This window comes from Xyrauchen texanus, chromosome 5, assembly GCF_025860055.1.
Source record: "Xyrauchen texanus isolate HMW12.3.18 chromosome 5, RBS_HiC_50CHRs, whole genome shotgun sequence".
Classification (NCBI taxonomy): Eukaryota; Metazoa; Chordata; class Actinopteri; order Cypriniformes; family Catostomidae; genus Xyrauchen; species Xyrauchen texanus.
In genome coordinates, this window is record NC_068280.1 from 18,289,454 (window position 1) to 18,304,053 (window position 14,600).

The 14,600-nt window shown below is 36.4% G+C and overlaps 1 protein-coding gene across 4 annotated transcripts in view; it reads left to right on the forward strand.

Annotated features, from left to right (window-relative positions):
* The window catches only part of LOC127643436 (zinc finger protein 827-like), a 158,980-nt gene extending 146,899 nt beyond the window's left edge, over positions 1-12,081 (forward strand). For 2 of the 4 annotated variants that reach the window (XM_052126186.1, XM_052126187.1), the window contains exons 12-13: positions 722-899; positions 6,718-12,081. In XM_052126186.1, coding sequence (XP_051982146.1) covers positions 722-899; positions 6,718-7,558 — 1,019 coding nt within the window. In that variant the 3' untranslated portion in view covers positions 7,559-12,081. Of the gene's footprint in view, positions 1-721; positions 900-6,332; positions 6,384-6,687 lie in introns of all 4 variants that reach the window. The other 2 variants (XM_052126189.1, XM_052126188.1) reach the window with 2 other exon arrangements.
* The last annotated feature ends 2,519 nt before the right edge of the window (positions 12,082-14,600 follow it).

A 14,600-nucleotide genomic window follows, 5' to 3' on the forward strand; every position in this document is an offset into this window, starting at 1 on the left:
GATTTTCGCTAAACTTTAATGGCCCGCAGAATATTTTCTTCCATGAATATATGAAGATGCTATATATCAAAATAAAGATCTGGGCCTCTGCTTTTAGGCAAAAAAACGATTTTATTTTATCTTCATTTGTTCTTTTTTTATTGCGACTTGAACAGAGGTAGGTTTTGTCAAAAAACAACATTTCAGACAAAAAGCTGATAAAAAGGCATGTTTATGTCTGATATTTTGAGCTTCTCATACTCCACTTCTTCATGTTTGAGACGATCGCAGTCTGTTTCTTTGATCAAAGAGTTGCGTACTCTTTCAAAACATGCGCAGGGGTCTTCCTTACCGTATAACACCTAAAACACGGAAACCCGGAAAATTCCGTGTTTGGCGGGGAAGCGTTTTTTCATAAAACACGGAAAATTCCGTGTTTGGCAGGGAAAGGGTTAAAGACTCATTATCACAATGATTTTATAGCAATTTGATGTTTAATGGAGAGGCTAACCTCATGGTGTTCTCATGTTGACATACATGACTAGTCGAATTCAGTACTGTTTATTCCACTATGCCATGAAAACGTTCCATAATACTTGGATCACTGAGTGCAACTTTGCATTGATCATATGTTGTTATGTCATCCAATTCCTTTATACTTACTCATGCCGACACTACAAGATGATATATGAGATGATAATGACACTTTGTTTCTCCCTCCCTTCCTGTCTTAATCCCCAAGGTTTTGAATGTGTGTTCTGCAACTTTGTGTGTAAGACTCGGGCCATGTATGAGCGTCATCTACAGATTCACCTAATCACGCGCATGTTCGAGTGTGACGTCTGCCACAAGTTCATGAAGACGCCCGAGCAGCTCTTGGAGCACAAGAAGTGCCACACCATCCCCGCTGGAGGGCTCAAGTAAGGAAAGCAAGTACAGCAAGTACAGCAAGAGCCTGCCCCACTACCTCCACAAAACCCTGCCCCCACCCTACCTCAGCCTCATTTTCTCAGGCAGTACACAGCCTAGCTTTGAAACAGGATCTGTCCCAGAGCACTGCTCGAGGATCAGGCTAGATTCCCCACAGTGGGTGTTTCTGATATCAAGCAGTGCTTCAGGGTAACGCCACTGTAGAGCCACCTAAAAGCATGTTATAGACATATGAAGTTCCTGAATGTGCCTAAAACATACACGCAGTATACAAACACAAGGCCATCTATCTATATATTATCCATAAGACAGAACTGAGTATACTACCTACAACCTCACCTCATCATTAAAGGAATAGTTCACCCAAAATTAAAATTCAGTCATCCTTTACTCTCCCTTATGTTATACCAAACCAGTATGATTTTCTTCTGTGAAACACAAAGAAGACATTTTTAAGAATGTTATGGTCATCTTTTCCCATTCAATTAATAGAGACTGTAGCTTTTAAGCTTGTAGCACAAAAACTCCATATAATTATCATTAAATTGGTTCTTATGACTTGTGTGCTATATTTCAAGTCCTCTGAAGTGATAAAAAAGTGTGAGGAAAAGACCAACATTTAAGTTATTATTCACTGATAGTTTTCCACTATAGTAAGCTTGAGAATTGCAACTGAATAAGTAATTGAACCCAAAAACAGGATCTCTATCAGGAAAATTCTTTTAGACTGTTTTTGTGAAGCCGATTAATAGACAACTCAAAACTATTTATTCACAAATCAGACATCAATGCTTTTTTCATGAACAAGCCAATGGGGCAAATATAAAGATAATAATTTAACCCCAAAAATGTTTTTGTATCCTGGGGGATATAAATATTTAAGAGGCTGGGAAGAGAAGCAATAAGTGAGTCAGTCAAATGTTTGTGAAAAATATTGAAAAGGGAGTCCTTGCATATACTGAGGACATGCGACTTTGTATCTAAAGTCTGGCATCAACTCACTGTCTTTATCTAAAAGTAAAAAGGCAGCATTTTTTTTGAAGAGGCAGCTGACCTCGAGGCAAACGCTCCTGTCTTTTCAGTGTTATTTTCATGATTTCTACAAGCTATAAAATTATAAAAAAATTGAACTTAAAAGTCAAGGCAACATGATGCTGTAAGATTTTTAATAATAACTGTCCTCAATAACATTGCTTGGTTTAGTCAATGTGAATTTGTTTGTTCACTAAATGCAAAAACTCTTGTTGAGTGAACTACTCATTTCTTGTTCATTAACCACATAATTTATTAATGTTACAGAGCATGCTGGGAACTCGCAAATAAGCAAAACATTTTTAACATAAAATTGTTCATTCATACAACTCTGTTGGACCACATTACCACCTGGTATTATGATCGGGTGATCCGATCACATGTGGTCAGGTGGGACACATGGCTGTTTACACCTGGTTGTTTAAATGCGTCTCCTGTGACCACTTGTGTTCTGATTTTGAGGGGCGGGTCTGTTTCATGACGACATACATCAATAACTACATAATTGTGTTACTGCATGATATTAAACTGCAACAAAGTCAGATAAGACACAGAAAGCGTGAAAAAACGGTGCACTGTTTCTCCCAGATCGGAAATTTAATCTAAGCACAAACACAACATGTCAAGCAGAATTATCCATTATTTTAGTGCATTACCTGTTGTAAAGGAGCTTCAGATATTCGTGCTTCTCTTCTATTTTGATATCAGACACACTAAAGAAGATCCGCGAATCTCTCGTGATAATTTATGTATCGCTGTTTGAAATGTCAGATCGGACGGATATTTCCTTTTAAATCTGGTTGTAAACAGCAAAGTTTAAACTCGTTTTAGTACAGCGGTTGATTGATAGTTGAGGGGAGGTGCTTCACTGCTGCTGGGACGCATACAGGACGGATTAGCATTTACATCTCAAATGCAATCTGGTCAATTGCGTTTTTTATATAGTTTTTATGATCTGATCACAAACCATTTTAGGTACTATTTAGACCTGTATTTAGGAATGACCACATGTGATCACCCAAAATGCATCCTAATACCAGGTGGAAAAGGGGTCTTTGGCTAGTTGGGACAAAATTTTGGGGAATATTGTTGGTCTAATACATGTTTTTATGTAGACAAAATAATTCACATTTCGTAGTATCTTAAACTAAAAAAAACATAAGCTAGATAAAATGTAGTTACTTTTTTATATACGGGTATATATGGGCTCTAATGTGTTTCAAATAAAAGCAATTAATAAATTTTCAGAGATACCTTTATATGCTTGTCCATTTTAAGGTTAATAACAACTTACATTTCGGTCTTCCTCACACAAAGCTATTGTTTGGCTTCAGAAGATTTTAAATATTGCACTTAAGTCATAGGTTTCACTTTTATCGTACATTTATGGTGCTTTTGCATCCTATTTGAAGCTTGAAAGCACAGTCCTCATGCATTGCAATTGCATAGAAAATGTATCCGTTTGTGTTCCAGAGAAGAAAGAATGTCATAAAAGTTTGGAACAACATGAATGAATGTTACATTTATGTAGCGCTTATCTGACATTACACTCAAAGCACTTTACATCGTAAACAAGGGACTCTCCTCAACCACACATGAGGGGGATTAAATTATGTCAGAATAAAATTTTTGGGAGAATTATTCCTTTAATACTTCTTTATCGTGCTCATAGTGCCATCATATTAAATAAGTGCCAATTTACTGCATCATGCTTTAGACATTGCTAATTTTTTTAAAGAATTATAAAAGAACGGAATCCGGAATTAGGGCTCCCTAATTGGAAGTCCACTTTGCAGGCACAGATCACAGGCACTTTTAGGAATGTGCCCCTTCCCTTTAAAAGCCTGTGGTAGACAATACTACAAATGGTTCCCGCATGCAAAAATATATCTGAAGAAATCACAAGCCAGTCAGCATTTGTCAATCTGTTGAGCAGCTCCACTGCCAAGAACATTAGGCTACAGTTCACACTGTTCTTTCTCAGCCTTTAAGAATCGCCAGCAGTTACAATAACACATTTAAACACACTCAATAATCATTATGAGTCAAATAGATATCCTTTTTACAAACACTTACAACACATGGTGACCCCAGAGTTTATTTCTTGTTTTGTTTTTTCTCAAACTGAATGAGCACAATGTCCAGTCTTTGATATTTTCTGTTGTATTTGTCTAGTTGTTTGACATACATAATTCATGTCTTAAGGTCATGTATTTCAGATTTCATTGCCTCATCTTGTCATTTATGGCTATGCTTTCCCATGCTAGACACATTTGTCAGCTTGTAGTTATTTGAAAGCTTGTAGTTATCACTCATTAGAGCACTTAGCCATTACAAGCAACAAGCAGGGAGAGAAAAAATAAATTCTAGATAAGTAGCAATATTTCTGTAATTTGGACGGACAGACAGTGGTTTATAATAGGCCTAAACTTCAAGAACGTGTTGATATTTGTCTTGTTTGGCATTTAGAATACAGGCTAGATAAGAAGTGTTATTTGGGTATTTTCTATTCCAAATTTGACCTTAAAAGTTTAACATCTTACCGCCTTAAAACATGGTGGTTTTAAGATAATAATGACTATGAATAAAAGCAGGCCTGTCTAATTTGTGCCTTTTAATTAATAATGGATCAGATGGGAACTATTTGAAAATTCAGTATTTGAATTATGATTTATAATTCTATTTTATTTGTTAGCTATCATATAAAAGAGGCCAGTGAAGCAGTTAATTAAAAAATACTCTGGGTTCTACCAAAAATACACTGTACACAGTGTTCATAAAGTTTATATTGGTCAGTATCCGGAAAATGTATGTTTTGACAATACATTTTGGATGTGTAAAAGTTCAATGACTCTGAGGTTTTAGAGTGTGTGGTCAGCTTAAATTTAACAGTATATGTAAAGCAGCTAACTGCTTACAAATGACTGCATGTATTTTCACAGAATCTTTCTCCCACAGCAGGGTTCCAGAAGGCTGGACTAATGTGTGCTTATGAATATTCCATACAATGTGTCATAGCTTGATACTGGACTGTATTATTATTTTTATAATTTTTTTTGTATTTAAATACCTGATCACCTAAGTGTCCTCATGTTTGATATATGGTCTGTAGAGATTCTATTGCAGTTCTCATCTATTTCATAATCTTATTTATTTGCATTCCGTCTCATCTTTAAATATAAAATATGACTAACCCAGAAAAGCAATGCAAAAGTAGGAAATGTTTTTGCCCAGTTGTTGCTCCTTCATGTCTCAAGAGACTTAATGGAGTTCTCAGTTATTATGTTATGTTATGTTATGTTATGTTATGTTATGTTATGTTATGTTATGTTATGTTATGTTATGTTATGTTATGTTATGTAGGAGAAAAATGTGAGGGTAAGTCAACAGCATTTGTGGCATAATATTGATTACCACAAACATTAATTTTGACTTGTCCATACTTTTCTTTAAAAAAACAAAAATCTAAATCACAATGAGGCACTTTACAATAGAAGTGAATTGCGGCCAATCCATAAACATTACGTTTCAAAAGTATAGCAACAAGACTCAAACAATATGTATGTTAACATGATTTTAGCATGATAAAATCACTTACTAACCTTTTCTGTTTAAAGTTATTGCCAATTTGACAACTTTGTTGACATAACAATGTATTGTCAACAAACTCTAAAATGACTGTAAAAAGGATCATTTAAACAATTTTAAAGTTCAAATAATACAAGTTTAAACAGAAGAATAATTGTTAAATATTTAACAATTGAGATATACAGAGATCTCATTTAAGATTTGTCTCTTCATTGGGACAGTCCACAACATGACTTCCATATTTTTCCAAATGTATTGCTTTTGACAACATGCAATTTCTTTCTTTTCTTTTTTTTTTTTTTTTTAACAAAATTTCCTTCACTCTTCAACACCCCTTTTCAGAGTAATATTAATCCGACAATAGTTCTAGAATGGTACTGCCTGATCCAGCTATTACCAGGCTGGTTTGTAATTGAGATGTTCTTGTGGTTTATTTTATGTGATGTCAAAGTTTCTGCAGGTACACATGCCAAGAGTTTACTTCATTTGTGAAATTAGACATTGTCTTGCCATTGAGTGTTGTTTTGTTCATTTTTACCTCAAGATAATGCACAGTGTGACTAATCATGGTGTGTCAAACTTCAGAGTCATTGCACAATACAGATTCAAAATGTAAGAGCACACAGAAGAAAACTGCAATCCCAGTACTGATCAATTACACTGTAAATAGATAGTTAGAATTGGAGAGAAAGAGTTTGCTTCTGTTTTAGTCAGTATGTGAGAGTGTGAGAGCGCTCTAGATCAGTGTTGAGGTAGAGAGGCGCCCTTCACAGTGTGCTTTCTGAGGTCATTTTGTTCTGCAGGGTTTGTGAAGCGCTTTGGGGCCCTGAGCAGATGAAAGGTGCTATTTAAATGTAAGTGCCACTCATTTATTCATTTACCTTCATCTGATTCCCATTCCAACCTGTCCGCAACTACACAGCCATACACAAACACACACTCTCTCACATATACACACAGACTGTAGCTTTTATACAAAAGAGAGAGGGTAAGACACACTAAACCATCCTTCATCCCTTCCCTTTGTCCATTCTGTGTGTTCTCCATTTCATAAAAAAAAAAAAGAAAACTGAGTGTGTTTTTGTGTTTGGGAGGTGCATTATTAAAGGTCTCCCACCTCTGTGTCCTACACCCTGCTCCTCCTGTCTCTTTGACCAGGTGCCCTCTCTGCATCTACTCCACCAACAGGCCAGCCGCTATGGAGGGCCACCTCAAGACGCACTACAAGATGGAGTACCGCTGCCGTATCTGCCAAGCCGTGTGGGCCAATCAGGCAGAGCTGGAAAGGCACATGCGCGCCCATCGCCTGGGCAACCACTACAAGTGCGAGCAGTGCGGCTACCTCTCCAAAACTGCCAACAAGCTCATCGAGCATGTGCGTGTGCACACCGGCGAGCGGCCTTTCCACTGCGACCGCTGCAGCTACAGCTGCAAACGCAAGGACAATCTCAACCTCCACAAGCGGCTCAAACATGCACCAAGACAGACCTTCGGTTGCGCTCAGTGCACGTTCACGACCACCCACCCGTTCGTCTTCAGCCGCCATGTGAAAAAGCACCAAGGTGGGGAGGGGAGTGCCGAGGAAGGTGAGGCACAGCCCGGTACACCGCACCCAGGGTTTTTGGAGAGTGGTGAGGGTAGTAGTGGTAGCGGGGAAAGCGGCAGCACCAGTCCTCTGATGAGCCTGTCTGCCTCTCAAGTCTTGCAGTCTGTCGCCCTCTCCATCACCAGCAAGCAGCGAGATGGCATGCCGAGGCCACGCTACCTCACAGCCAACGGCACGTTCTCCACCCTAGCGGCTCGCTACTTGGAACAGTACAGAAACTATGACCTGGCTCACCTCATCCCCCTCACCACACTCTTTACCGCCCGACGCTTCACATTCCACAGCCCATTTCCCACAAACTCCTCGCCGCCCTTCTCCAAAGTCTGGTCCGACTCGTCCGCGCAGTCTCCACCCTCTCCCACGTCACTTAAACACTCCTTTATGGCATACCTAGGACTGACAGAGAGCGCGAAGACCATTTGACCAGATTTCGTCACCCTTCATTTCCCCAAACATTAAAGGGATAGTTCACCCAAAAATGAAAATTCTTTCATAATTTACTCACCCTCATGTTGTTTCAATCCAATACGACTTACTTTCTTTCATGGAACACAAAAGGAAACGTTAGGAAGGATGTGAGCCTTATTAATTTTCATTGCAGATTTTATAACCTTTAGTGTTCCACAGAAGAAAGTAAGTCATTTGGGTCTGGAACAATATGAGGAAGAGTGAATGGTGACAAAATTTTCATTAATGGGTGAACTATCCCTTTAATAACTGTTCCATAGGCAGGCTGAAATTCTACCCTAAAAAGTAGAAATTATAGTAAAAGATCCATTTATCAGAGGAATGATTTTGTTTTCTGTTCTATTATTTCTCTTTTTTAAGAGGTCTAATAACAATTATTTGCTTTCCTCTGTCAATAGTGAATTACCCGGAATCTGATAAGAGTGCTTTATCCAAGTTTTATATTCATTTTGATGGGAGAAAGGAAATTAAGAACATATATATGCTTGCAAGCTCTAAGCTTTTTTTTTTTTTGGTGCATTTTGTCGTTTGCCAGGAATCAGGCAGCATGTACACTATGTGTTGAAATTGTTTTTTGAAGTCATTTAGGGGCTCAGTATGAAATATCTTGATATATACAGTATGGCACGACAAAAACCAATGAAACAGATTGCTGTCTCTTTCATTGTCTTGTTTCCAAAACAAAGGCTCAGACCATGCACTTCTTAATTTATCAGACTGTACATAGTTTTGTAGTCTTTCTTTTCTTGACTGGTTTTGCTGAATGGTGAGACCATGGCAAAACTTTATTCTTGCTTCAGCAACAAGCATAAGGCCCTTTACGAGACCTACGAGGCACAGCTCATAGCATTTCTTAATACAAGCCATTTGGGGCATGCTAATGGCAAAAGCAATCATTACCACTAGCACAGTGGTCGTCAGCCCATGATGCAGCCTCAAAACGTTCACCATCCGCGCCGTACTATTGGTCAGTACAGATTGTGCCATAGCTGACTGAGGTGGGCTGGCCATAGGCATGAGAAAAGATGAGTGACCAGTCAAGCACCCTGTGCATAGCTATCATATATAATGCGCACCTGTATGTTTTAACAAGATGTATGATGTGACAGGTTTTTGGGGGAAACCCCCTTTTATTCTGTCACAAAGGCCGATTCAATGGTGCTTTTTGGAGCTTTTTGTAATTTTGTGTGTAAAAAAAACTGTTCCAAAATGACTTGAATGAATGTACTTTTTGTTGTTTAATGTTCAAGTGATACAGAGGTAGCTGGACTGTGCTAAGTGAGAACATGGAAAAACAATGGTATCTCGGTGGCCTTCTGTGTCTTAAAGTTTTTGTTCTTCTAGTTGTTTTTTGTTTTTTTTGAAAGAGCCTTTGAAATGTAAAATACAAATATATATATATAAAATATATATATATCCTGTACTAACAAGCTATTATGAGAACCCCATTGGAAAATGGCTCTCAAGTGCAATGTGGAGGCAGCCATTATTTTGAGTTGGATTTGTGGAAGCATGGCTTTCCATAAGCGGGCAAACATGGTACCAAAATTCTATGTTCCCCTCTCCATTTTTTTTTTAATTGCACTTAATAATTTGTATAAATTTTGAAATGTTACAAGAAAAGCACTTAGACCCAATAGAAAATGTTCTTAATGCCAATTTTTTTTTCTTTGTCTGCCAGAATGGTTGGAAATACAAATTTGAAGCCTCTTCCTTTAGTTTTTTTGCCAAACAGCAGTGCTTAACTGTTAAGATAGATATAAGATATTATGGCTTGTGTAATATGGACAGCTGAGGTAAAAATCCCCCCTGGCACCAAAGGGCCAGGCTAAATTTTTAACAGTGGTTTTGCACAGTGCTGTAAAAATTGCACTTTTCCAAACATGAGAAGTATCAGAAGACAATTATATTCAATGCTCTGTAATTGAAAAGCATTAATAGAATGTTGGCTAAGAATACAATATAAAACGGTTAAAACATAACATTAGTAGTAAAGGATGGAGTTGATTTGAATAGCACTTTTTCGTGATTTTCTTTAAGTATTTAGAAAAGTAGTACACTTTTTAAATTGGTGCAAAAAGAGTACGGTCTACTTTAGTGACCAAGCGCCAATCAGCTGTTGCCCTTAATCTCAAAATGGCCAAATATAGACCGATTAATATATCAGTCTATATACACCTGCCCATTATTCATGTAAACGTGCAATTGCAAAGATTTAGTCTCTATCAGAATCTAAATATGTTTTATTGATTGACAATAGATGCATTTTAACTAAGCTGTCATCCTTTACCTCTTTATTAATAATTTGAATGTTGTCCATCATAGATGTACAATGCTCTTCCGCTCTCATTCATAGCGCCTCAAAACATTGCCTGTTAAGACAAAAACCACATTAGGGGACAAAAGGTTTCCCTATGCAGCTGAGCTTAGACTTTTAAAGAGAAAGCAGTAGAAGCATTACTTTTATAGGTCAACCTTAACCGCTAAGAAATAATTCTTCACTCCCTATTAAGTTTATTCTCCTCTAACTTGCACATTGACAGGATTTGGATGAAAATATATCTATTTATGGCAAGATTTTGGCCATTAAAAGATGGCCCCACACAATATCCTTGTTTTATACTTATTCATATATTTTCTGCTGTCACCATATTGTTCCCTTTTCTTCATGTAAATGCCCAGCATGCGGTCTAGTGGTATGTTTGCTTGTTAATAAAGCTACTGCTCAACCCATTATCTTTTATACTCTAGTGCCACTTGGTGGAAAGGAGTGGCCCGAGAGCCTGAGATTAAGTGAAACTGATTCTCAGGACCAATTTTGCTAGAATGAATTTTAAATGAAATGTCCATTTGGGCAACATCCTTTTGTCTGTCTGCCTTGGAACACCATGTAATCATCATGTAAAAGAACATGGCTGCTGCTCTTTCATGCTCAGTTGTGTCGGCAAGAGGAGTGCAAAAGGGATAACTCCCTGTTCCAATACCAGTGTTTATAAAAACCTAATATTCAGCGTTCTGTTTGCCTAACTGCAAAGAGCAGTGATTTTGGTTTCAGCATCATTGCGCATCACAAGACTGACAACCTTTTTAGCACTTCAAAAGATGCATGAAATTGCTCTTGATCTCTAGTTTGTAGCACTTACGTTTTTTTGGGGGGGGGGGTGGGGGGTCAGAAAAAAAAGGCTGACTTGTTTTGCATTTAGCTTTGCGGGTTATTCTGCACAATCTGTTTGCTTTATCTCTTGCTGTACTCTACAACTCAATAAGGCTCAAGTATCATTTTGATTCTTTCTTATTTGGCACCCAGTAAACTTATGTGCTGTATAAAGCTTTTTTTATTACTTCATTCTTAAGGCTGTACAGGGTTGTTTGTGACAATAACTGGTAATTAGATCATTTGTACCTTTTATTTTGTTTTGTATTTTGTTTTTCCTGGTTTTCATTTCTTTATGTTCCAATTGCCAGTTCTAAATGTAACAGGATTTGAAAGTAAAGCTTACATAACATATTACCTTAACTGTCTTGTCCATTTTATCAAAGCATGTTCAAATTTGATGTCCTAAACTTTTGGAACCCGCATTTGTTTTTTTTTTGGGGGGGGGGGGGGACAAGCTCAGTTATATTGTTAAGAATATATGAGGATGCAGGGAATGATGGCAGTCGGCAGCTATGCAGGTAGGCCGGGGTTTGCCATAAAGATCATTTAGAGGACTACTACCCTTTTGGTTTCATTGCCCATGTAACTACAGTCTTGCACTTGGTAAAAATATTTATCCCCTTGTTGGTCCACACTACCCCATAACTTCATGTTTTGGGTGTACAGTGGCAAGGAAAGTATGTGAACCCTTTGGAATTAGCTGGTATTTGGATAATTCTGCATTAATTGGTGATAAAATGTGATCTCATCTTCATCAAAGTCACAATTATAGACAAACACAATGTGCTTAAGATAACAACAGATAAACAGTTATAATATTTTATGTCTTTATTGATCACATCCCATTAAACATTCACAGTGAAGTGGAAAAAGTAAGTAAACCCTTGGATTTAATAACTGATCGATCCTCATTTGGCATCAATGTCTTCAACCAAATATTTCTGGTAGCTGCGGATTAGGACCACTTTTCCTTACAGAACTGCTTCAGCTCAGCCATATTCTTAGGATGTCTGGTGTGAATGGCTCTCTTGAGGTCATTCAACAGCATCTCTATTGGGTTAAGGTCTGTACTCTGACTCTACTCCAAAAGGTAGATTTTCTGTTTTTTGAAGCAGTTTTTATTGGATTTACTTCAATGTTTAGGGTCATTGTCCTGCTGTGTCTTATACTTATACGCCAACTTATACTGAGCTTTACATTTTCTGCACTGATTTGTGGGCTAAATCTTTGGAATTCTGCAGAACATTTTTAAACGTAAAAATTAGGGCTGTCACGTTTTTTCAGTGTGACTATTTATATATAAAAAAAAGATATTAATCGTGTCCTCGGACCCTAATATGGAACATTTATACTATCGGAGCAATTCAAGCTTAAAGTTTCTGTTATACACTTATGATCAGTCATATGGAAATAAACTACATTTGCTTATAAAGCCACTTTTTGTATTGTTTTATCGCTGCTTTATTCATCTGTTATAATAATGTAATTCATTATCTGAATTATTTATATTATTCTTAAGTATTATATATTGAATTTTTGTTATTTATATATGTGATTAATTGCAATTCGATTAATCAGAATACACTGAAAAGAAGAAGAAAAAAAAAGATTGTTGGTTTAACTTAATTCAGTTGTGGACATTGGTTCCACAGAATGAAAACGATTAAGAAATTAGATAGAATGTTGGCTCTACTTAAATAGTTTGTGTAGTGAAAACCTAAATTAATTGAGTTAACATACCTTAAATTTGATCTGTTCATTTAACTCTTGGACCTTGCAGCTTATTTCTGGCAAGCAACAAACATATTAGCATATGATAAAATCCACTTTCACTCCAAAATAATTAAACATGACAGAATCTCCTAAATCCCAACGTAAAGTTAAGTCTCCTTTGTTTCATTTTGTGTAGAAATACATTATAATAACACTTATTTGGTAACACTTTACAATAAGGATCCATTCATTAATATTAGTTAATACATTAGGTATCATGAACAAACATTAACAATATATTTTTTACTGCATTTGTTAATATTAGCTAATGTTAGTTAATAAAAATACAATTGTTCAATGTTAGTTCATGTTTGTTCATAGTGCATTACAAATGTTAACTAATACCACTTTTGATTTAAAAAAATGTATTAGTATATGTTTTAATTATCATTAACTAATATTAATAAATGCTTAATAAGTATTGTTTATTGTTAGTTATGTTTACTAATACTAATAAATGGAAACTTATTGTACAGTGTTACCACTTAATTTTAAGGTGTCCCATGCAAACCATGCTGAAAAATGGAAATCTCCTGTCTAGTTTAAGCAAAACACTGATGCAACAAATGTTATTCACATATTCCCAACACAACTAGATTAAGTGAACATAGATGGACTGTACACAATGAAATTGAGTTGAGGTCAAATGATAAAGAATTGTGTTGCATTAGCTAAACAATATGAACACTGTCTGTTTGAACATTTCATATCACATTTTATAGTGATATGATCATATCACTTTTTGATGACTGTGTTGAAAATAACTTTTACACAATATAAATGTAGATGAGATGTTCTCATCTAAAACCTAGATGTATTAAGTTGATTTCAAGTGTATTTTCAGTAGAGCTGCACTTTTTTTAGTGTATCATGTAATTAATTTGATTAAAACATTTTAAACAATTGTCATTCCTAGTAAAAATATGTTAAAGAGTATGAGAGTATTCATATTTTTAGCTGAAAGCATAATTAAATTAGCCAAAAATAAGGTGCAGGGGGTGTGTAGAATTTTATGAATGACTGGCATTCCAATTTTTGCAGGAATTTGTATAATTTTCTGTGGAGTTCCGTGTGGGAATCTTCCACATTCCTCTACAGTTGACATTGCATTTACAGTACTGTGCAAAAGTTTCAGGCACTTGTGAAAAATATTTCATAGTGAGGATGTGTTCAAAAATATTTCATATTCATTTATCACTTAATGTCATACAAAGTCCAGTAAACATAAAAAAAGCAAAATCAATAATCAGTGTGACCACCTTTGCCTTTAAAACAGCACCAATTCTCCTAGGTCACCTGGATACAGTTTGTTTTGGTTGTTGGCAGATAGGATGTTCCAAGCTTCTTGGAGAATCCACTACAGTTCTGCTATCTATTTAGGCTGTATCAATTGCTTCTGTCTCTTTATGTAATCTCAGACTGACATAATGTTCAGTGGGGGGATTTATGGGGGCCATGACATCTGTTGCAGGGCTCTCTGTTTTTAGCAAAAGTAATGTTTGGGAGTCTAAAATGTATATTTCTTATTGACGCTATAAAGCTGAAGATATAAATAACCATCTTAAGACAAATGCTTTTGTGAAACATCTTATGTGCCTAAGACTTTTTCACAGTACTGTATATTGGCATGTTATATAACATCGTACCATTATGTTTGCATGACAAATATCATTACTAGGCTATAAATAACATGTTTGACAGCATGGAGGCCCTCTGGCGGTTCAGGGGACTTAAACTTGCTTAGCGTATAAGGAGGTCCAGCTCTGTTCCCAACACTCTTCAGTAAGTCAAAGTTAAAATTAACTTGTCATATTCTGTAGACATACTCCACTTAGTTCCTCTACAATGACAAAGTTGCACAAATAGTGTGCGGATACAACATTTGAACATACCAGGTACCTCTTAGATTTGGCATACACATTTAATATTTTGGTTCTAAATCCTTCCTGAATTTATGAATAGAGTAAGATACTGACTCTCACCCAGCCTTGGAATTCAAGTGGAAGAAGTTTCCTGCACACTTTGCCTAAAAGAGTGAAGCACACTTCACCTTAGCTTTGGCTTCAG